This window comes from Indicator indicator, chromosome 25 (assembly GCF_027791375.1).
Source record: "Indicator indicator isolate 239-I01 chromosome 25, UM_Iind_1.1, whole genome shotgun sequence".
Lineage (NCBI taxonomy): Eukaryota > Metazoa > Chordata > Aves > Piciformes > Indicatoridae > Indicator > Indicator indicator.
This window is the reverse complement of record NC_072034.1, coordinates 4,019,525-4,044,025: the sequence shown is the minus strand read 5'-3', so window position 1 is coordinate 4,044,025 and position 24,501 is coordinate 4,019,525. Positions and strand designations below refer to the sequence as shown.

Sequence of the window (24,501 nt, the reverse complement as noted above, 5' to 3'; positions counted from 1 at the left end):
AAATATGGAGAGATCTGAATCAGCTGCAAACCGGCATTTCATCTAAGGGGATTTCACACCTACACAATGAAACAAACACTCTTTTGGTTTAAGAGGCATGGTCCTTTCCTTGGAACATCCTCATTGACAACTAATGAATTGACTGAGGAAAGAGGAGACAGAGAAGAAAAGGAGAGAGAAGAAAAAACTGTGAATCAACTGAGAAGTGATTTCAGAGTTTTAAAAAATGTAATGTATGGCAACCAAAAATCAGAGACAGTCACACTAGACACATACATACAATCCATGTAAGGCAAGTTATTTCCATGCAAAGCAAAGGTGTTGCAGATGCTGCTGGGTTAAAAAACGATAGCTCTAAAATTTAATCGTAGAAATTAAAGATACATGAAAATATTGTAAAACATACTGTGGTGAAATATTTGTCTCCTCTGTGCAATCAATACACAGCAAGCTAGGTGAGGCTAAGTCCCATTACACCATAACTGCCTGATGGGAATGGTTAATTTCAGGAAGGACTACTAGGAAATGTGCACTGAACAGAATGCAAGATTTGGAGGCCTGCAGCAAGTTAGGAACAGAATGCAGTGCAGAGAAATTAAAGTTGTGTATTTTTCTTTCCAAGAAAAGGTAGGACATCACATAACAGCTGACATTTCAAAGTAGTGCTGCCAGTAAGGAGAGCCTGAGCATTGCATCATTCTCTCTCTTTCTGTGGAAAACAGGTCCCCTGTGCCATGCTGTCCTCTCTTGTGTAACGACTGCTACATGTTGGTGCTGGACAGGAATCCTGATGTATTGTTTCAGAATATGAATCCTGAATTTGGATTCTGAAATCTGCTGCTAATAATGTTGTTAATCACAGCAAATACTACTTCCTACCAGGAGATCAGCTATTTTGTCAGCCTGATGCCTTTTATTCTCTAGCTGAAGGAGAAAGGAGGCTATAGGGGAGTGACCATACGTCTGATCTGCAGGCTCCTGGGGTTGTTGTGTTTCCAATTAACACATGATAAACACAGCAAAAAGGCAAGACATTGCACGTGGAACTGGAAACAAAACAGAGGACAGATTTAAGAAATCACTGCCTTTGAAAACAGTTCTCAGTAACTGTATTCTTCAGACTGAATATATGTTTGATCTGCATCTTCCTTAAAGGAGAGCTTTGTCATTGTGGACCACCAGCCTCAGCTTCTGATATTAATGGCCTGATCTGTACACACCAAGGGCATTGGTTGCACTAAACCCACCAGTCATATTTCACCACAGTAAAGGGGGGGAAGGGAAGGGTTAAACAGCTTGATTACTCTGGACAGTATCACTTTTTTGCATGGTTGTAATTCTTGATTTTAATGAAATCTATCAGAGGGTTAATGGTGTTTTCATGAAAAGTGATACTGTCATTGATTTCAAATAAGAGGCAACAGTGGGTGTCAACAAATGGACAAAAACAAAAATGGAGGGATGAGCATTCAGACAAGCAAAATAGCGATAGCGGGACCGCTAGGGATGTCAAAGGAAAGTAAATGCTTAGATGAACTGTTAGAAACTCTATTAATTGGTAATTTATGCATTAAGATGTATTTAATTGGATAGCTGCTTTGGTGTTACATTGTTTTCTATTACAGGTTTAAAGTATTGATGTTATTAGCAATAGCAGTTAAAGCTTAGCTCTCTTTCATGCTTATCTTTATTCTTAACCATCTTTCATACAAACTGCATTATAATATTTTCCAAAAAAAAAAAGAAGAAAATCTTACTTTTTTCTGAAGTCATATCAACCTGGAAGAGAAAAAAGGGGGAAATTTAGAAGTTCAAATATAATCTATATTTATAAAGTCAGTAGTGAAGTAGTGCAGGTTGAGTCAAATCCACTAGATGTAAGGAGACACATGGATTCGCTGACTTAAATGGAACAAAGAATGGATTTAAGATAATGGTAAAAGCATGGCTTAATTCATTTAGTGGTTTTAATAACACAAAAATGGCTACCTTGCTCTAGTTATGGTCAATAGTAGATGCAAAATGCTGCAGTGCGTCTTCTTTAAACCACAGCAGTACAGAGCCCCCAGACTCTTGTGTTACTGGGTGTATTGTTGCATTGCTTTTCACTTATTTCCTCCTGTCTAAAGCAAGGCCACTTGCTATGGTCACTTGAAGGCCCATGGCCCACCTGGCAAGTAACTAGTGTGCTTTATACATGGCTTCATTGTACATGCTCATGCTGACCTCAGGGTTTGTGGTTTTGCATCTGTACTCTCTGGTGATGAAAATCAGGTGCAGAAGGGGCTGAAGACTTGCTGCTGCCTAAGGTAAGAACTAGGGCTTGGTTACACTAATAGATATTGACACCTCTAAGTGGCCTCTAATGGCCCTCTGAGGCCATGTTTTTGACTTTCAGGAGTGTGTGTGGGTAGATAGATATTGAAAAAGCCACACAATGTTACTACCATTCAAAAGAAAACATAGCCCATGACAAAGAAAATATTTTAACAAATTAATGTGAAAATTCAGGAATCTCATTTCTGAAGTTGTCTTGTTTGTAGCTGACTTTTTCCCATTCTGGGAACTGCTTTGAAAGCAAACTGAACTGTTACACACCTCCACCACCAGTGCATCTGGATCAGTAAAACTTGAACACAGGGAAGGTTAAACTCAGTAACAGTGAGCCTTTGCAGTGCCCTCCTCTGTGGCTAATGATGGACATGCCTGTTTGACTACAGATTGCCTCTCTCAGGTTGTATCTGTTAGTTGTGCCCTAGTGTGTGCATAAGCAAGAGCATGCTGTTAGAGCAACATTACCTCCTCTTCTTGTTCTTGGTCTGAATCTGATTCCTTTCAGTTCCAAAATGCCGTGCAAAAAGAGAAGGGGAAAACAGCAGGCAAAATGCAAATTTTTTAGAAGACAGTAGGAAAAAAATAACTGCTGACAACATTTAACAGAAATGAAGGAAACTTCACATTTCTGCATTTTTCTTATGTCAAATAGCAGCAAAACTAAACCCTAAGTTTAACACGGCTACAGAATCAAGCAAATTACAAACAGGGAAGTTGCTTCTGGATGTTAGATTTCTAGTGATCCTTACTTGTACCAAAACTGAAACTATGTGCATGCTTTTGCACCCACAAATTAGCATGAATAAAGACTTAAAATAGTTAAGAAGGTTGGCCACATAAAGTTAAAATATGTTGAAATATTTTCTTTTGGAATTATACAAAAATGCAATGAGCACCAGCAGGCAAGATTTTGAGCAAACAGCCTAATCCATTCCTACAAGACATGCAGCTACCACTCTAACATGGACAATAAAATATCCAAACTATCACAGAACAGCAACAAAATGACTCTAAGGGAGCAAGTGCTGCTTAACATCTGATCTCACTAAAATGGATCAAGGGCAGTCCTATGACTAATGAATAATCAGCTGGTCTCAGTCTTGTTATTTATTAACACTAACTCATGCTAGAGTATTCCTCTCCTTTTTTCTGCCCTTGATATTGGACCATTTTCAGCCATCATCTTTACCCCTTGTGAAACAGGTAGGAATGGGAATGTCATCTCCAAAGGGGTGCCTCAGGGCACAGGTAGTGTGGGAAGTCTTTGGTGAAACAAAAAAATGTTTTTGGACTCATTGAGCCCCTGATCTGTCTCACCTCAAACAGAATCTGGGTAAAATGTCTGTATCAGATAAGATGACACAGGTCTTGTGCAACACCAAATGCAACCAGGGGAGCTGTGCATTGCAAAATGGACTTTTGTCTCCCTTCTGCCATCTTTTCTGAGTCCTCAGAAAATACTTAATAAAATCAGAACACTGGCATTAAGAGTACCAAAGCCCAGAAACTGAAAGCCTGGGCTATTTATTCTTCTTTAAGATCCCTGACTACAAAACTTTAACAGTATTTTTGCCCTCCTGCTGATTTCTTGTTCTGTTACAATGCAGGTGACTATAGATCAGTGTAATGTCACAGTACCTTTGTGTAAATGGGTAAAGTGATGTTTAAATTACATATGGCTTGATGAACGAGGCCTCGGGTGGATTTTGGCTCCTTCATGAATGATAATCGTCCACAAGGTTCTTGAGTGGTGTCTCGCACCTGGTAGAGTAAACACAGACATCTGTGCTGTTGCTGGGTGAGCTACCTGTGCCACTCCTAACTGAGGCTTGGTGTGGGAGACAAAAATAATGGTTTCTCTTTTTTTCCTGTTTGTTTGTAAACATACACAGGGATGTGTTTGTGTGTCAAAGGAAGAGGAGATACAAACACACAAATGCGTACAGATGAGACTCTCACTTACAGAGGGCAGTCCTAACAGTGTAAGTATCCCACTGTGACTGGGCTTGTGGGATAAATTCCAGGACCCACTGTCACTGAAATGGTCACCACAGAGATTCATTTTGCAGCTGGTGCAAAAGGAACTGAGTCATTTCCCTCCCATATGGCAAGAATATCTGTTTATGCTGATGGTGGCAGTAACTCCCAGCTCAAAAGGTTAGCAGTGAATACTGGGGTTGTTCTTTGGCTCGTCTTTGGGCTGAGTGTGAAAGATTGCAGTAACATACAGCACAGGGAAAGATCAGGTTACAGTTGGGAATGTCTCAAAAATTGATTCTTTTTTCATTTCTTTTCAAAAATATGGTAAACCTATAACTTGAAATACTCCAAAATGAGCCATTCTTTATTACTGCACCCCCAAGCAAGCTCTGCGTTGCTTCTGAAGGGAACATGCTAGGCTAAAGGACCGTTAGATCTGCATTATGGCCATACTGATGTTGACAACACCAACACTGGGCTACATTTCTGCCAATTCTGCAGTGTTTTCTGACACATTTTTTCTTTTTTCCTGCAATATGTTGAACCATGATACAGAAAAACAAATCAAGATCAGACTTGACCAGCTCTTTGGATTATTAGGTAGAGAACAGGATTCCTAGAAGTACCATTTAGGGTCTGAGAGAATGTGGGCACGTGAGGTACAGCAGAATGCAGACACATGAATTTGTTGAGAGAGAAAAATTACTACATTTTAGATAGGCTTTTCTGGGGTTGTTCAGCCTGGAGAATACTTCAGAGACACCTCAGAGCTGCCTTCCAATACCTGAAAGGATCCTACAAGAAAGCTGCAGAGGGACTTTCACAAGAGTGCCTAGCAACAGGACAAGGGAGAAGGGTTTGAAGCAGGGCTGACTGGATCTTAGGAAGAAGTTTTTCATTATGAGGGTGGTGAGACTCTGGAACAGGTTGCCCAGGGAGGTTGTGGATGCCTCCTCCCTATTCAAGGGATGTTCAAGGGGGTGTTCAAGGCCAGGCTGGATGAGGCCTTGAGCAGCCAAGTCTAGTTGAGAGGTGTCCCCAGCCATGGCAGGGAGGACACCTCTAAGGTCCCTTCTAATCTGAGCCATTCTATGATTCTGGTTGTTTTGACTACTCAAGTCAACAGTTCCAAATTATTTTCTGATAATCAATTCTTCAGTCCTCTAAACTCAAAAGTAGACAAAAAATAAGAATACTAATCCATAGGTCATATTGTAATGTTACCTTAACAAACAGAGGAAGTCTATTTTCTTTGAAGGCAAAGAAGCTGAATATATGATGTTGCCCACTCTTTGTTAGTGGCACCAAATTGCCAAAGCAATCAACATAGATGGGTTTGCCTTCTAATACCTAATGGAAATGAAAAAAAGAAGCAAAGCAGCAGTTAATCACAGTGAGGGAGTCAGGTTTTCTTCTTAGGCATAATTCTGCAGTATCCAGTCAGCATTTACAAGATTTGTTACAGACAGTTAGCTAACCTTTGTGGAAGTATTTCAGCTTATTGCCTTCCAGGTGGAATACATTTGTTAATGCAATAACAAGAGTGTGACACTATAAATGACAAAATGACTGTTTGGTGTCAGGAACCTGGGCAAATTCTCATTCTGTATTTTCATCTGGATGTTTTAGTTGCTCTAGTTATCACACACTTTGCTACCCTGGCCTCATTGTAGCCTTTCTACCAATGCAAAAACTTTCTAAATCAGCTGACCTATGTGTTTCATCTACTTGCAACAGGCAAAGACAGTGTACAGAAGCAGTTGCTGGTTCCTCCAGCTGAATTTGTAAAGGCCTAGCACTTTGGAAAGCCAAGCCACAGGTAAGTGCCTCTGACATGCCTATATAACGCTACTGCCTATGTCTGCATTGTCACTGTTATGTCCCCTCCACACGTTGACTTCTCAGCTTGCCAGTTTGGAGATGTTCCCTGCCAATAAATAATGTCTCATCCTTACTTTCCACAAGTTCAGCACTGTCATTCAGGTTCATAAGCACATATTTTAGCTAGCTGCTCTGCACAAGAAATGTCTGTCAGACCTTCAGGAGCAGCGATGACAAAGTTTGTACTTGTGTAGTTCTGTCTCCTTCAAGCCAGGTTCAAGTTCCTGCCTATTAGCTTAAAAGCAGACATTAGAAGATGGGGAGAACTGCGTAAGATTCTGGTACAGTACCTCTACATCCCTGCTTCTGGCAACTTCAGCAAAATTTTCTTGTTGTTCTAGAGTTTTATCCACCTTGTCATCTGTCATGCAGAAACATCTTAGCCGTGCTTCAATGGGGTCATGTGATTTGGCAAACACTACGAATTTGGCCATGTAGGGCACGCAGATAATCTCTCTGTACACTTGGGAAGCAAAAGTGACTGACTCTTGTGTCTGCCGACAGTCTATCAACCAAAACCTGTACAAGGAGAGAGGTCTGGAATCAGCACAGAAGGATTTAAGCAAGAAAATGCACTAATGGTGTGTTTTCTTATCTTGGCAGCTGGTACCCATACCCATTGTGTATGGGAAACAAAATCTGGGAAGATTAGGCTAAGAATGTTCTTGGTACCTGCTATGCATTTAGGACCATGGGGAAAGCATCTGGACCAGAACTCGTACCACATACAAACAGCTTTCACTTTAAGTGATGTTACAAACGTAGCAGCAGAAATGCACCAAGTATTTGACCAGGAGTAACATGTGTTGCCTTCTTTCTCAGCTCTCATTTCTTTAATTTCTCTGTGGAACTGATGACATTTCTCTCAAATAAAATTGCCTCTGTGGGTGGAAAGCACGCTTGAGTTTGACACCCGTAGGATGGAGATGGAAGTCAGGAGAGGTCAAAGACACCTCAAAAACTGATGTAATCTACAGGGGTCTTATTGCTGCAGATTACATGGTATTATAACCCACAAAGCATACCTTTCAAGTCTGATTTCTCTGGTCTTACTCATCTGAATAGCTGAATAGCAAATTTCATGCTGTGCTTATCTCCAGAACATTTAACAAACACACTGGTTAAAAACAGGCTTGATGACATTTGAAAGAGAGAAAGCATGTTTGGTAGATACTTTCCTTTTCATGTGTGGGAGAATTATGCTATGCTAGACTTAGACTGGAGAGGCTGAGAAATCACCATATGCTCAAATGATTTGCTGTCATACACCAGGGGCTAAAAAGCCCAAACAGACACCAAATTTTTTAACAAGCTGCAGCTCAGGAAATGGAAAACAGCCTCAAAGTCTGCACTTCACACAGATTTTAGACAAAAGCATCTCTTCCCTAAGCTCATTTTGGACAGAATTAGGCTTATGAATGGAAAAACTGTTCTCCATCATTAATGATTTAGCTAGGCATGAACAAGTTGCTGTGACTAGCAAACAGGCAGGAATCAGCTGATTCTCCCAGGGCACAAGTTGAGATGCACTTTCAGACACAAGTAAAGAAATTTAAGTTTGTTAGCTTGCCCTTGAACAAAGAAGGTACTTAACTCTCTGTCTGTAAAGACAGCATTTAAAATCATGTCTGGGTTAAACTAGTCTGCTGAGCATTCATTTAGATTAGAATAAGAAATCTCTATATGAGACCCACCTATGCCAGGGAACAGTCATCAATTTTATTGTCATCATTGGGATTAGCAAACATCCACTACCAACATGGACTGCAGTTCCACAAACTGTCACCCTTCTTCTGCCTGCATTTCAGATGTAGCCCTGATGGGGACTTTACCGTTAGGGACTTTTTGCTCTCAAACTTTGCACCCAGTTCCCACATCTGGTTGCTAAATCTTTCATTCATCTCTTTAAACAGAACACTGCAGGGAGCAGATGAGCTAAAACACACTTTAAGATCTCCCTCTTGTGGTCACTGCTGCCAAAGAAGAACATTTAGCTGAAATGAAAAGCTGTGTCCATAGACAAAGCACCAAGTGAATGGGAACAAAGTAATTTCTGAAGTGAGAAAGTATAGAAACACAATGCTGCACCTAATGGTGGAGTTATACTGGAGACTGGATTGCAACAGCTGAACTCCTTTTAACACTGCAGAAATACTTCATTAAACAGCAACCCTCATCTAATAGCAACTGCTCTGGACATTATAGGACGTGAATTGGTTTCCATGGCCAAATTATCCCAGTGGTTTGTTTTTGTTTGCTAGGCTACAGCCCCTAAGTATAATACTTCCCAGGTCATGGACTGCATCTCCTCTTACAGAGAAGGAGATTTCTGAGAAGTTCTGTGATACAAGTAATGGACAGTATACAAGCTAAAGTACAAACATACAAATATATTTATATTCTTTTTAGTGTGAAATTTTGTTTTTAGAAAGCCAGCAGTTCAATCTTGTCACAAGAACAGGTGGTTGGAAGAGATTCTTCTCTGTCACAGCTCTGTACACCTGCAGGCCTTTCTACTCAAGTTTTCATTTGCTGGATAAACTGGAAATCACATTTTTATAAGATGTATCACAGCTCCCCAAATAAGGGGTTCACAGCATAGATAACTTCTGTGTTCCTTCTAGTACATAAACTCAAGTAGCTTACAGGACATATCTGTTGAGCAAAGACAAGCAGGTTCAAGTAACACTGTAAAGCTCATGTTTTGTTTTGTAGGTACCTGGCAGACACATTGGTTGTGAAGGACACACACTCATTAACAAAGGTCAGTGGGGTTGTTCCAGTGATGTCCTCCCACTGGGCAGGGGTGGTTCCTCCTGAAATGGCAGAGATTTAACAACAATTAACACCAAACAAGGCTTCACGATCTTGCTTCTAACACATATTTTACATTCTTCTGTGATTTTAATCACTGTGAAACCAGACATACTCCCAGCCATGACTTGTGAGTCTGACAAGGGCCCTGGAGCATTGCAGTTGACATGTGCACTCCCCAACAGCCAGCCTTCTGGATTCCCATCATCATGTGAAGTGTTTCAGCCCTCTGTCACAGACACTGACAGCTCTGTGTTTGGCCCATGCAGCTGAAAACATTGGCACAAGCTGTCACCCTGCAGTTGTGTTTTGAAGTCCTTCAGTCTGTGTCCCTACCTCACCATTAGGTGAAGATGGCCAGTTGGTTTCCTGCTGCCTTAAAATCACACTGAGCTTACATAAAACAGAACTAGAAGCGTTTCTGTCTAACAACTGTTACAGGAACAAAGCACATATGAACAGCTATCCTGTCCCCCCTCCCAGATAAAGCTGTCTTGTTAGATATCCATTTGGCCATGTAGAGATGACCATCTCTATGCAAATCTTACACCAAAGGGTATCTGTAATGGAACACCAGTGTCTAGGAAATGCTTCCTTTCTCCTTTGCGTGGAACATTCTTGGAACTATTTTCCCTTCTGTAGTTTTCTAGACGATCCTTGTAGATTTACTGTCCCTGCAAAAACTTACACAGAGTTCCTCTTTGTAGAGGAGACCATTCTTCTCTATTTAAATAAGCATTGCTTCACTCTCTTAGAAATGCAAATTCTTTGTGCACCAGATGTTGCTTCTGTTACTTCAACTAACTTCTTTGTATCAAGAACTTGTAAAAACACCTGCTCCCCAGAATGACTCACTGACACGTGTCAGTGTGTAATCCATCTTACAGTGGGTTGGTGTTTGAAATCAGCTTGAAAATGAAGACATGCTAGCTAACTTCTAACCAGAATAAATGCATGCACCTCCTTTCTGCCTCTTAATTAACGGCATGAGTTATAGCAAGAATTTAAATCCAATATTTTCTTCTGAAGTAGCACTGTGTCTGTATTACACTTAATCTGCTAGGCAGAGCTATGCAGGTTCTCAACAAACAAATTGTAAGGAAAATGCAAAAGAAAATGGCTGCAGGCCATTAGCAGTTTGGAGTCAGCCAGGGCAGCTGACAGGAGTTGGCTGCAGGTGTGTCCCAGACCATGAGCATGACCCTCAGTATAAAAGGGGAGATATAGTGAGGGTGGGGCTCTTTCTCCTCCTCTCCTCTCTCTATCTCTGGAGGGGCTTGCCTGCACCAGCCTGCTCTTGAGGACTGCTTTTCTCTTCGTTGTGACTGCTGTATGTTCACTGGGGTGAGTACACCTTTATATATCTTATACAAACATTAGGATAAGTTTGGCTGTTTCATTAACTCCGTTTTTATTGCAACCTATGGGCCTTCACTCCTCTTCCTCACACCCCTTCTCTGCTGGGAAGGGGTCACTGCGTGATGGAGCAAATGCTGTAGCTTAGCTCCAGATACAGGCTAAATAGAGACAGATTATGCTTCACAGCTCTTGTTAGTCCAAACAAAAAAAAAAGCAATTATCTGGAAAGTAGTTTTATTTTCATAGCCTCTGATGCCATGTGTATCATCAGTTTCACATGTTCAGCTCATAACAACTGACAGTCTCAATATGCAAGCTCTAGACTTGCATCCTACCTGTTATGCTGCATAGTAACCTCAAAGTGGGTGTGTCACCTCCATAACCATTCATGATTCCATCACTGGAGGCCTTGGGAACAGGAATTGTCATCGTGATGGGCTTGTGGAACTTCCTTCTCCTGGGCTCCAGCGTGACTATAGGGCTGAAGGTAGCCTTGTTGCCTAGAATCTTCTTTGTAAGCTCGGTGTGCATAGGTTGTGCCTTTCCAAAGCAAAAAACAAGAACAGAATTGTTACCTGAAAACAATTTAATAAGCATGTAAAGAACTCGGTCTGTTGGCGAGAAACCCTCGAGTTTTTACTCTAAATGGCACCATTTTCCATGACAATCTGCAGCAGAGTCTCCCAAACAAAATAAGTTGTTGAGGCATGCAGAAAGAGGAGGGCATGGAGGTAAGGAAAAGACTTCCTCTTCTTCCAGTAGTGAGCTGTGAGGCTGCTTTACATCATGCTCAGTATCTGTACTTTTGACCTAGTTATCAGAGCACTTTGTACTTCTCTGACTTTCACAAGCAGTATCTAATAAGTTCTATGACCTACATTACTATGATCATCACCAAAATTAGCTACCTTTCCCAAGATCATAGATTGCTAACAGGCAGGAGTCTGAATTAGCTGGAATACCTAAAGCTTTGCTGTGGATCTGTTTTTTTCATAAATTACTGTTGCCAGCAGTGTTCTAGTGAAACACTTCTAGAACTTTAGAATTCCTTCTAACCATACAACTTCAGCAGAATGTGCTGGTCCTCCACCCAAAGGTGGTTTTTCACTAAAGAAACCAAAGCTAAGCCTTGTCATTGCTTCATGGTACCTGGAGGCCAACGCGGATTCGTTTGGTGAGAGCCCCCTCTGGGAAGACTGCCTGCACCTGAGGTACCACGGTGCTGCTCAGCACCCCTCCCTCGGGCCCGATTAGGTTGCTGTCCTGTTTGATCCGAGACACCACTGCGAAGTACTGGGGGAAGTCGCGGGTGATGATGCGGCAGATGCGCTTCTTCTCCAGCTCCTCCGGGGTGTCGAGTACTGGGGCCAAAAAAAGATGGTCAGAAGAGAGTTTCATAGAAACAATGCAGTGAACTGCAAAATGCATTCAAGCTTCTGACAGTTTAACTGCAGCCTCAAAAAGTGTTGTGTCTGGAAACGAAAGGGGGAAAGAGAACATACCTCAGGAGCTTGTTTAGCTAAACAGAAATCATGAAGGGAATATACAGACAGAATGACTAACCAAAGGGAGCTTCAGACTGCAGCCTCTGAACATGTTGACAGTATCCCCCAAATCAACAGGCAAACGAGCAAAGGGGTTAGTCCCAGTCCCTTTTGACTTCACATGTTTGCACTACAGCCCTGGAGTAGCACCAAGGAAACTAAACTACAACAAGTATCAAAGGATGAGTTCAGCTTGAAATGTGTGAGTTGGCTTGTTTACTTGTGTGGCTTCTTTAAAAAAAGCTATCAAAACAAATAACCAATTCAGCAGATCCTCAACAGCCCAAGGCCATTCTGCTCTTGCAGAAAGCAAGAGTGCCCATGACTGACATTTCCTCCCACAAGTGTAACTGCTTGGAAAGGATTAGTATGCTAATTGCCTTGTTTTGGAAAGATGTTTGTTGTGGAAGCTTTAACACTAGGGAAAGGAATAGTAGGAAACACTAATCCAGCAGCTACTGGTAGATTCTCCAGTGTCAGAACTTCTAGGGTGGATCAAAGATGAGATGCTAATAAGAATAAACAGTAAAAAGCTGTTAGCCATATTACAAAAGTAAGGCAGAAGCAGAAGAAAGTCAAGCTAGATACCTTCATCCATGCCATTCAGGATTTCATTCAGTTCCTCCTCTGTGTAGTCACAGAAGTGCTCCTTCCAGCTGTCCCCGTTCTCGCTGCGCAGGATCACCAGCTCTCGCTCTCTCCCTCGCAGAGCAGCAAAGTGAGGAATCTCCACGATCACAGGCCTGGCACAGTAACACAGCGCATTAAATGCACACGGGAGAGAGGAAGAAACAGGATTAACAGCAACTCTATTCAGTCTGCTTCAAAGTGACCTGGAATTCTACCTATTTCGCTGGATTACTTTGGCATAAACCTAAACTAGTAGGTCACTAACTCAGATTAGACTTTTACAGAGACCCAGTAAATACTGAAGGACATTACAAAGTGCATTCACCTCTTTCCACAGTGTGAATGATACTTGGTGAGATAATAGTGCTTAGCTAGGAATTTGGTGATTGTTTTGCAAATCCATTCAAAAGTCATGCTCATTTTAGTTATCACTACTGTCTCTGGGTTAACCTGTGCAACTTCATTTCAAAGAGAATCTACTGTAACATATATGGAGAGTGGGACAAATTCTGATCTCACCTATACTAGTGCAAATCAGAATAATTTCATTGCAACCAGAGGGCAGTTGTGACCTGGGCCAATTTTCTTTCAGTGTAATTCTGTGCATTCCAATGAATTTATTCCTGATTTACACTGGAAGAGATAAAGGAGGTCTGAGGAGATCATCTGGGTTTTCTAGTTCAGTATAGGAGATAAGAATTTGTCTTGTTGCCTTACAGGCAGATGTCAATATATGTATCAGTGTATGCATCCATATATATACACACACATATACAACATATATGTGTACATATAATATATCTATATTTATATAGACATACTCTTATTTCTAAGAGAGAAAATACAAATATATTTGTATATATGCTTCTCTGATTAGAGGACTCAACACAGGTTACCATGTACATAGTAAATGTCATGTGTTCTATTATACTGGTGGTATCCAACATACAACATTGATCAATCAGTCCTTGATACAAAAGAAAAGCATCTTTAAATTTACAGTAGATTCTTTTTTTTGGTCCCAATCCAGGTTGCTTTGCTACAGACATCAAGCACGTAACTAGGAAGATTTCATGCCAAAACAAAAATGAAGGCCACAGTACTTTAAGAAAAAAGATACAAACATACCACCAAAACAAAACCACATACCACAAAGGTTGGAAAATGGTCCACTAAGGGTTAGGTATACAAAATTTCAAATGATAGAAAGGGACAAAATCATGGGCAGAATGACATAAAAAAATCATATTGCAGAAGGAGGAGAAGAATGGGGAGGTCAGCATCCATCAATTTATTTCAAGTCTCTCCTACCCAAGGAATTTGGTCCCAGGAGGCCCCAGCTGAAGGATTCGGCTGACCAAGCTTTCTCCCTCATTAAGTGGGGGAGGAGCCGTAGGCAGATGAAGTTTACTGAGTACATCCAAAGCAGCAGTGAAAGAAAGAACATAAATAAACTTTATGTATTTTTTGTGCCAGAACGCCAGGGCTGCTGTCTGGTCCACAGAGTGGAATCAGGCTGTACACTGAATAAGGTTCTGTTCTAGCAGAGACAATTTGGCGACTCTTCTCAGTTTAGGATCTTGTCTTGCTTGTGGGAAGACACTGGGAGTTTTGGCAGTGGACTTGGTGGGAATAGGATTTGGACTTTGGAATGCATCTCTGCAAAGAGTAGAGTAATTCTCTTACCACTGCCAGTACAGCACCTAGAAAAACACTTGCAGGAAGGGCACAGATCTGAGTCAATACAACTGTGCTACATCCTGTTCTGGCAGGTGAGATGTTCTCATTAGTTAGAAGACGGGAGACATACTTAAGTTTATTTTGTGTGTGACAAAAAGAATGGGAAGACTGAATATGACAGAACAGTATTTCTTCTGCTCTATAGATTTCTTTCTACTTCTCTTTACAACAAGATGTGAAAAGAGCAAGTGGTACAAAGCATCTGATTAGCCAAAACACCAAAGCAGTTAAACTTTGCCAGGCAACTTTGTTCTTTCCCTAAGCAAAATGGTTCAGAAAAAGCACTACCAAAGACAGTGGCTCTGATACTGCCTGTTACAACAGGAGCTTAAGACATCTGATTGGTTTTGAAACAGGCTTAAACTACTGCTGTTTGCAAAGTCACTTTTGTTACAGTTTCTGCATGAAGCTATTTCTTGTAATAGAAGAGGTTCCTTCACTCATCCACTTTTGGATGCCACAGTTGATAGGGAGAACACTTGGTAAAAGAAATTGAAAAAAAAGTGTGGATAACTGCTGCTTTCAGCTAGAAATTGCTACAACAAGCTTGGCAGCAGACACAGATCTGATCTTTCTATGGGTTTTGCAGCATAGGACAAAAGAAATGGCCAAAAAAATTCCAGGGTTGTCCTATTGCTTAACTCAGCAATTTCAACCCCAGAAAAATCAAAGGCACTGTGCTTCCCTGGTGGCCCCAGTTCTGGTGACACAACACAAGTCTCTAAGCAGCTGTAACTTGTGTTGTGCACAGAGCAGGCTGTAGATCAGTGCTGTGCTATTCACGCTTTATATGCCGATGATTTAAATAGAGTAGGAACTGCCTTTGCTGGCTGCAGAGGGGTCTTTTCCTGCTACCATAATATCACACCGCTGAGTAGTAAGTTTATCCAAGGAAGCACATGAACCTCAGCACCAGTGGTTAAAATACCCATTTCCAAAGGAAAAGGAGTTGAAGCCTTGTGAATTGTTAACTAACAACTGATTTGTGCTTCACGCAACCAGCCTTGACCATCTGTTACAAACATCTTTCTCTGAGTCTTAAAAAGGAACCATTTCAGTGCAACTTGCAAACAGCTGATAATCGACGGAAGGCTTTCCTCCAGGCCATATGGCCCCTCTTACCCAAGAAACTGAGCACCAGAAGGTCCAACTTCGATCAGGCGGCTGGCCAGCCCTTCACCCTCCACCATGGGGGGCATGGTGGCCAGCCTGTGGCGTTTCACCAGGCGGCAGGTCACCCGCGTCGGTGCGGTGCACTTGCGCGGAGGGATAATGATGCGCAGCCCGTTGTGTCTGCAGCCTCTCATGGCACCCCCGCGAGCATCCACCATGAAACTAACTAGGAAGCTGAAAAGTCAGGGAAAACAATTAACTACAATCCTTACCACGATCCCTTCGGTCCCACTCCACACACGTAACAAACTATGCATGGAAATAGAGCTCTTTCCCTGGATGTGCAGTTAGAAAAGGCCTTTCTCCTATGTGAAGCCCCAAATCATGCCAAGATTGTTTCCTCATTAAACTGACTGAATTGCTACCTAAGTCCTTCACAAAGTCCTGTCTGACAGTGGTGCAGCTGGTAACAGCACCAGCAGTCACTAAAATGTGAGCAGGTGTATTGACCTATCAGAGACTGTCACATGCAAATGTGACTGCTCTGTACCTGCCAGCAGCTATGTTGTGAAGCTGCCATTCTTTAAAGCCTTTACAAAGTAAATGCATCTTAGTGAAGAAAACTATTTGACTCAAGAATGAAAAGCCAATTCTGACTGGAAGGGTTGTTGGGTATTTTTAGCTTATCTCTATAATTTTCTAGCTCTTTGATAAAACTGTATTTTTTAAACAAAAAGTTGTTCTGGATTTTAATGTCATTGTTGGAAGACAACTTTTGGGTTTTGGTGAGATGACAATAGCTACAATCATGGCATAAAGCTCACTTAGGGACTTTATTTTACTTTGCACAGAAATAAAATGTCCCAGTGGAAAGCTTACAGCTGCAGAGAGCCATCTACAGGGAGCCCTCTTCTAACAGAAGGTAAATGATCTTAGATATTTCTTTTAAAGGGAGAAAAACATTTAATGGCATTTCTTTTCTGCTGAACGGTTTATGGTTCCATGTATAACCAGCAGGTAGGTTTTGACAGGTTTGTTACAAAGACTTGGGGACATTCCTGGAATTCAATTATTTTTTATTAATTTTTACTGGTTTGTGACTTGGGATCATGCCTGATGTGGGATGGGAATGTCAAAATGCTGGAAGTGAAAGTAAGAGTAGATGAGACAAAATGGTATCAGGCCTACTTCTAGCTATTAAAATAGAATCATCACAAGGGGAGTCGCAGAAATGCTACTGAAGGACCTGCAATAGAGAAAAGCCCTTATCACATCAGTAACAAACACAGGTATTTCTCCACTGTCCCCTGGACCGTTCTGTGCAACAAACATTGCATCCATTCATTGTCCACACAGCTACAAGGAATTCCACATGCTGTAAGAACACAACACTCAACACACCGTGCAAGTCAGAAAGATGGACGATAGACAGGAGCCACAAGCGCCAGTCAGAAGCACACCATGCACCACGGATGCCAGTCGTTCTCACACATGCAGCTCCTAGTCTACTGCCATTCATATACCTCTAGGCTTTGTTTAGTGTAAAAGTCTGGGGAGTACAACCATTATCTCATTCCTTAGAGGGTGGTGTTTCTGTGGTTTTAACAAGGGGGAGAAAAAGAAAATGAAAACATTTTACAGCTTTGATTCTCTGGGGATTAATTGAGAAAAACTGGGAGCTTCCTTCATAAAATACATACTTCACACATTTTAAAGCACAGGTAAAAGAGCAGCTCGAGAGATACTGAATGCTCAACTGTTGCAGTTACGTTCTGTGGCTTGCATTGCCATTTTCCTTTAACTGTATGAAGTGGTGTTCTCAAGGTGGTTCTGAATTGCGTTTTGGTGAATCAGTCCCGGTCTGTTACAGTGGGTGGATTAGAGGTAGTTACTAACACCCAGGGGTTCACATTTTGATGCTAATACTCTGAGCAATAGAAATACCAAGCCCACAATTACCAGTAGCTAATGAGTGCACTTACTGAAGTAAATGAGCATTCACATTTTTCATTGTGTATGCTGTCAGGAATACAGTTTTTAGGATTCAATTATTTTCATTGGTGCTGTAATACTCAGGATTGTCTACTGTAACAGGATCACCTCTCACTGTCCATCACTGAACTATCAGTGCTAGACCATTTCTTTGTCTTATGTCCTCCTTAGCTTATCTCCCAGGTGTCTCAGCAATGCCAAAACCACTGTTAATTGCTAGGAGAATACGTACAGAAAGTGTAAGGGTCCAAATTAAGTATTCTCCCTTTGACCACAAAAATGGATTCTGTTGGATATGGTAGTCTTTCTTTCCAGAATAATTCCTGTCAGACTAACTAAAAGATAAGCAGAGTGCTGAAGCAGTGGTACCTTCTCAGAAAGCACACCTTACATGATTAATATAATTAGCCTGTAGTGTAGGGCCAGTACAAAAGCTGGAGGAGCAGGAACAGTCTGTGATTTGGACAACCTGTAACAAACTGGTATCTCACCATAGCCCTTTGTTCCCACAGCTGAAGAACCTGGGATCTCATGGAGGTCAGTTAAAAAAGGGAGTGTGGCATTTGTCTTTAGGGAGCACTGGAGATGCAAGGGGCTGGCTGTGGCTGTTTGAGCCATAGGGCTGCAGCTTTCTGTTTACTGAATGTGCCTGGTGGGTCTATCAATCACCTACCACTGAAATTAACTATTGCTACAGAGAGTGGAAAAACAGGCAAAGGTAAGTATCATTAGAAGGTGGAAACCGATAACAATGGTTAGGATAAAACCTGTTGGATTATTATCATCGTCATCTTTAAAACCATCAGTTTCCAACATAAAATCTAATTATTTACTAAATAACAAGACAGTCTGGCAAACTTTCATCACAGTATACACCAAAACTCAGGTCTGTGCCGTGGCTGTGACACAGCCCCTCAGATGAAATGGGAGATTCCTGAAGGGTTCTATGAATTCTGGATAGGTCTGAAACAAACTGGAAGAGACTGCAAATACCCCTCAACTGCTGGACAGCAAACCCAGGCAAACAGAGTAGTACAAGGACAGCACAGAAAGATTAGTGCCAGCTGGCATACTACCCAGGGAGCAGCCAGCTCACAGAGGCAGCTATATACTACTATGGCATTTCCAGAGAACACCTGTTGGAGGACTTGCTTTAATATAGTACAAAAGAAACTGAAGGGGGAAAATTCCTCAGCTTCAGAGCTGGGGCATAAAGTCTGAAAGGACAGTACCCTGATGCAGGGCTTGTAGAGCTGGCACAATGTACAGACAGCCTCTTTCTCACCGCACCACTCTCTTATTTCCTAACCTTTTGTTACATTTTTTCATGTACTTATTTAATCCAATATATTTTTTTTTAATCAGCACATTTCAGATACTTTTGGATATGTAGCCAACTTTTTTTTTAAATTGTAGTTGATGACAACAAAGCATTTTGTGCCTACTTGCTGCACAATAGGGCATCTGGATAGTGCCATTGCTGTTCCATGTTCCAGGACTGGGAAAGCTTTGCCTTTTTGAAGGAGTGTATCTCAATATACAAATAATTCATACTAAACTAACTCATGACATGAAATCTGCTTTCTGAAATACACATTTAAGAAAGTGAAAAAACTGTATGACTAATATAAAGGAAATGCAAAATGCAAATTAATTATTTTGTTGCCCACGCACATGATTTTTCCTCTCCCTAATGTTTCTTTTACCAGATGTTAAGACTGTGCTCAGATTCAAAAAAACAAGCTAGGAGGAATAGTTGGCCAACTGAGTCATCACCCTGGGAAAGTGGAACCTTTTCATTACAATTTGCCACAGTCAAAAAGAAATTAATGCATGAGCCTAGCATATGGATAACCCTAACATCACATAGACTCCCTGAAGCTGAGGTGCAGGAGTGCTTCTCTTGTTGCATGGAAAGAGACAATGCTTTGCTCTACCAGCCCTGAGAGGCACCTAATCAGTCCTTGAATGTGCCTTACATGCTTCTGTGGTAATTTAGTATGTTAAAAATAACAAAATAACTTACAGGAAAACTCCATGTAGATAGACTAGCTACAGCCTTCAGAAGGGGTTAAAAAGCGGTGTAATGGGGGGGAGGAAAACCTTACAGGGATGAACTATGAAGAAATGAAGTAAAACTGAGGAGAGGGAGAAAACTTTTAGACAGCTGGTAAGTAGGAAAAGATTCTCACAAGTCACTTAAAACAAAGGTGGGCAAACTAAGTCAACTGAGGGATCAAACAGTGCATCAAAACTATGTGAATTTTTCATCAGCAAAGGTATTTCAGAACATGTTTTATATGTCCTTTGACTATATACAGGGGAAGCATTCTTCTTTACCACTGACTTCAGTTTATCTTGGCAAACCACAGCAAGAACTCATATTTCAGTTAAGTGAGGATTCAAAGTTCGAGCAGATGAGAGGTTAAAGCAGCAAAGTCAAAATTTGTGTGTCAAGGGTGACTAGGGCAGCAATGAGATGATCTTTTCTCAGCACTAAGCCTCTGACTAAGTTTCATTTCCTGCCAGTGAGGTTCCAATAGAAATGATCCATGGCACAGATGTGTGACCCTGACAGGCCTGCAAATTGGATCGATTCAGAGCTTTCCTGAAATTAGTAAGGTGGCAGTCCAATAGAATAGCTATGTCAGTAAACTAATTAGGTTTGGGAAAGCATTTCCTTTTCTCTTTTAAAGAGAAAAGGAAATCAAGATTTTTTAAAAAAAAATATTATTTTTTAATTTAGAGAAAAAATTAATAAAAGCAGTTCTGTTCTAGGAATGAGTTACAGACTGCAGAGGGAGTCTACACATGCTTCATTAAATGTATGGTTATCAGTTAGATCAAGCATCAACCAATTTCCCTTTAATTTAGCAATTCTTACTCATCAATTACAAAGGCTATTTAATTCTGTTTAAGAGTAATTAAAAATTACATACTTGCCATGTGAAAGGTAACTCTATCAAGGTAACACTGTCTTACAGCATCCTCCTGGTTGAGGACATCTAAAAAAGGCCCCTAAGTCTTTCAGGCTGTTTCCATGTCTGCCCCAGAGAGTAGAGCAAACAGCCATGGGTTTTCTAATGGCTGCACCAGAACAAAGCACAGACAATTTATATGCCCTGGATTTATCCACCTTACAAAAAGTTCTGTCTGCTCATGTCATATTTGTATTGCAGATCTGAGGCTTGAGTTATTCCTTTTGCTGATTTTAATCATGTGGGATTAACTTGGTTTTATTCTAGATTTATGCTCATTGGAAAGATAATAGCAGTAAGAACAAATCAAACAAAACCTGGAGGTGTCAGCCCTGGGGAGGTGAGAAAAGATACTTATAGTGTGATTTGTGGAGAGCCACTGTTATGTAACTAGCCTTGCAGAAGAGTCCCAGTTTCAGGTGGCTGCAGAAGCAAGCACATTGGCACTCAAACACAAGATCATCTGAAGAGCCATGCAAGCCTAGCATCATCAGGTGCCTCTCTAGAACAGGCAACAGTTCTTGAACACACCAAACCAGAGTCGGCAAAACATCACTTCCACACGCTCAGTTCAGCTGTGATTGCTCTTTCAGACTGGCTGGAGGCAGGCACACATGCTCTCATCAGGTAGCAGGAAACAAAAAGCTCTAATAGAGCACATCCACTGTAGACACATTGAAGAACTTTCCTGCGTACATTATCTTAAGTGTTAAAGAAACTGGGAAACAAGGAGCTAGCAGCATTCAGTGTTAGTCGCAGTGTGACGAAGCAGAAACAATCAATCAGGGTGCTTCAGCCATTGTACAGTGTTCAGCTGGAGAAGGAAAACTGACAGAGAGTGTGAAATTAAGAGAAAGGCCTTGATCCAGCTCCCACTGAAGTCAACAGCGACTCAATCAACTACCTCAGTGTGCTTTCCATCAGGCTGCAGCTATGCCATACATAAACAAGGCAGAATACACATTCCAGGAGGACAAAAAACATGATCCTACACAAGAAACCACTCGAGTATTAACTTATGGTAACATTCTCTTCACTGCATTAGTGAGACATTGAGTGACATGACCTAAAAAGATAGGGCTTGTAGCTCAGGAGTCTATTTAACCATTTAATAATTTTGCACAGCTGAACATTTAAGATTTTTACCTTGCTATGGTTATGTTAAAGGAGGTGGAGAGCTATTGTGCCAACAGTCAGTTTGCAAGTGAAGATAAATCTCCTTTGGGAAGGTACCACTTCAGGTGTTCTGTGCAGGATGCAGTGTGCCAGTGATTAACTGAGGTTACAAAAAATGCATGTGGCAGGAAACCCCAAATCTGCTGGGTCTGTGCTGTTATTCTGCTAGTTCCAATGTGGTGGCACAAACTGGGAAACATGGCCCAGGCAGGGGCTCTGCAGTATTCTTCGTATAGACAAGTCAGACAAAGGCCCACTTTGTAATACAACAGTTGCAATTACATCTTTCTACAGTGCTTTGCATTGAATTATTTGAGGGGATTTCCTCCCTTATAATAATATTAAGCCATACCACAACAGAGAAAATGTATTGTTAATTAAGTCAATGGTTAAAACAGTCTAGGAGTGTATAAGGAGCTTTGTTCAGATGTTTTTGCGGTGGACTTGTGTCCAGTCCTCTCTTCTTACAGAGGACACAGCAGACAGGGGACACTTCATAATGGAAACAGGACCATGTGGCACTGTTACTCTTAGTCAAAGCAGAGTTTTTACTCTCTGGCTATCATGCACTATCAAAACACTAAAGCATCCTGAAGTGAGGTAAGAGAGGAGGATAAATAGGGTGGGTAAGAAAAGTGCAATGTATTAAAGAAAGAAATTATGCAGAAGTTCACCTGCTGTTGTCATGATCAAGACATGGAGAAGAGCATCTGCAATAGAATAGATGTTTAAACATCAAAAAGGAAAAGAAAGGGAAAAAAAAAAGAATGAGTTAAATGAAATACTGAAATATTGGAAAAATGAACAGGTTTCTAAATTAAACATACGAACATATATATGCATATTCATTACATGTGAGGAGGTAGGAGTGAGTATGGAAAATAAGCCTAAACATCCTTGGTTGGCTATAGTGTACCAAAGGGCCAGGTATCTAAGGTAATTCAGCCAGTCCTTCTGAGAACACCATTTCAAATTGCTTCAACTTTCCTGTCAATACATTCTGTCCTCTGTCTTCCCTTTCATTCCAACATGTTTCTTGTCCTCCTTTTGTTTCACACAGCAGAATGACAAATTCCAGACTTTCAGTTCAGCCTGTTCAGGCTCTTAGTAACATGTCACACAGCCAGTTAGTTTTCTGATCTCACCCTTTATTTCCTATACCTCTACTGCCATTTTCTTCCACTCACACAAGCAGCCATTTGCTATTAGTGAAACACAGCTGCTGTTTTCCTTATTGTAGCTTTCTAAATAAAGGTGATAAAGGCTAGAGCAGAATCTGCCATCATTCAGACTCTCAGATTTTAGAAGTGACTATCAGCTGGTCGCTGCCAGGTCCTGTTTCCATAACTATTTCCAGGAAATGAATTTCACATTACGGAAAATAATATTATGGAGTCAATATACAACACTTGAAATATTTTGTTTACCTTGTTAGCAAGGATCCAGCCTCCTTTTTGCCAGACATGCAGCTAAGAATGATAATTCACATTATTTGTCACAGTTTGAGCTGCCCACTCCCTCATCCTTCTCCCTCTTTCATTGGTGGAAGCAACAACTTCCAGAGAGGTGATTTTCATTAGCATCATCCCAACTGTTTCATTTTGTCTCACACAAATACTGACAGACATGGATAATCTATTAGTCAAATAGGAACTTCATCAAATTATATACAACAAATCAGTATCTTTCATTAAACAGAAGTTCTACCATGAGCAAATCAATTGGGAAGACTGCAGAGCTGCTGCATCTCTTGCTCCAGAACACAAATACAAGTTAATATCAAAGCATGAACTCAAAGCTTCCTCCTCCCAGTGCCAGGTCCTGACAATATGTCAGATTTTCCTCTCTCATCTACCCAGCCTTTACCTGTTTGTCAGTAAAATTCTTAGAAATACAATTAAAATGTGAACTTTTTTTTTCCACTGTATCACCAGTACCCTGATATGAAAACAACATCATTTTGTACATAATTTATATTCTTGCAGGCAGCCTTATCTTTCCTATTCATGCTTAACTACTGTGGGTGATAGAGACGTAAGAACATGATACTGTCAACCAACATCTAAATGCTGCAAGTGAAATGTTTCAGTTCAGTGGGGTTTTGCCTTCCAGCTTAAGGAAAATGTGTTCTTCCACAACAGGATATTGTGAGGTATGAGATTAAAACTGTGAAATTCATTTGCATGTAGGAGAGACAGAACTAATTCCTACATAACACCTCAGTAGGAAATTATACCTAATACCATCTAAAAGTGATAAAACTATGTCTTATTAGATATTTAACACCCAAACTTTGTGGCATATCCAGACATCCTTAACTTTGCTCAATACGGAACATCAGATTTGCCAGGGGAAGCAAATCTGATTTGCTGAAAGGAAGTTTAAGTCCAGGAATTTCCTTCAGCCACTATTCAGAACCTGTTAGCTGTGTAAAATGACCAGGCTGAATAATCACTATCATACATTTCTTTGGTACAATCTTTAGTGGAAACTTAGTTGGTATACATAGAAAGATAGTAATTTATGTTATCTTAAATGTTACTGTTTCGTATAAGGCTGCAGAGAGCATTGCTCCAATTAAAATCAGCTATTCTTATCCCACCACTAGCATCCTGGTCATCCAAAAAGATGTAAATTCCACTAATATTTTTAAAAATAAAAACACAACATTATTGCACGTCCAAGAAATAAATATCACTCCTCTAGGAAGCATTTACTTCATCCTCTGCAGTCACTAGGAAGACCTGCCTTTCTAAGAATCTAAAGTAATACATCCTTTGGGAAAAGTCTGTCAACTATTTAGAGTTAGAATAAACCACCAAAACCATCTGAAAGCTGACATACTGATATATATAAACACACACATACTGGACGCATCAAGCATTTTCATTTAAGTTGTTAGTTTTAGAGCTCAAGAAAAGCAAATCCAAACAACACTGGTCACAGCCAACTACCCTACT

At 40.8% G+C, this 24,501-nt stretch overlaps 1 protein-coding gene across 1 annotated transcript in view; it reads right to left on the bottom strand.

Annotated features, from left to right (window-relative positions):
* The window catches only part of ANK2 (ankyrin 2), a 130,393-nt gene that overhangs the window by 20,880 nt on the left and 85,012 nt on the right, over nucleotides 1–24,501 (bottom strand). The window contains exons 27-39 of the mRNA XM_054392352.1: nucleotides 22,969–23,010; nucleotides 22,216–22,251; nucleotides 15,405–15,629; nucleotides 13,854–13,952; nucleotides 12,501–12,655; nucleotides 11,518–11,729; nucleotides 10,704–10,908; nucleotides 8,915–9,011; nucleotides 6,486–6,714; nucleotides 5,539–5,664; nucleotides 3,973–4,095; nucleotides 2,800–2,832; nucleotides 1,758–1,779 (exon numbers count right to left, since the gene is read on the bottom strand). Of these exons, the coding sequence (XP_054248327.1) occupies nucleotides 1,758–1,779; nucleotides 2,800–2,832; nucleotides 3,973–4,095; nucleotides 5,539–5,664; nucleotides 6,486–6,714; nucleotides 8,915–9,011; nucleotides 10,704–10,908; nucleotides 11,518–11,729; nucleotides 12,501–12,655; nucleotides 13,854–13,952; nucleotides 15,405–15,629; nucleotides 22,216–22,251; nucleotides 22,969–23,010 (1,604 nt within the window). The remainder of the gene's footprint in view (nucleotides 1–1,757; nucleotides 1,780–2,799; nucleotides 2,833–3,972; nucleotides 4,096–5,538; nucleotides 5,665–6,485; nucleotides 6,715–8,914; nucleotides 9,012–10,703; nucleotides 10,909–11,517; nucleotides 11,730–12,500; nucleotides 12,656–13,853; nucleotides 13,953–15,404; nucleotides 15,630–22,215; nucleotides 22,252–22,968; nucleotides 23,011–24,501) is intronic.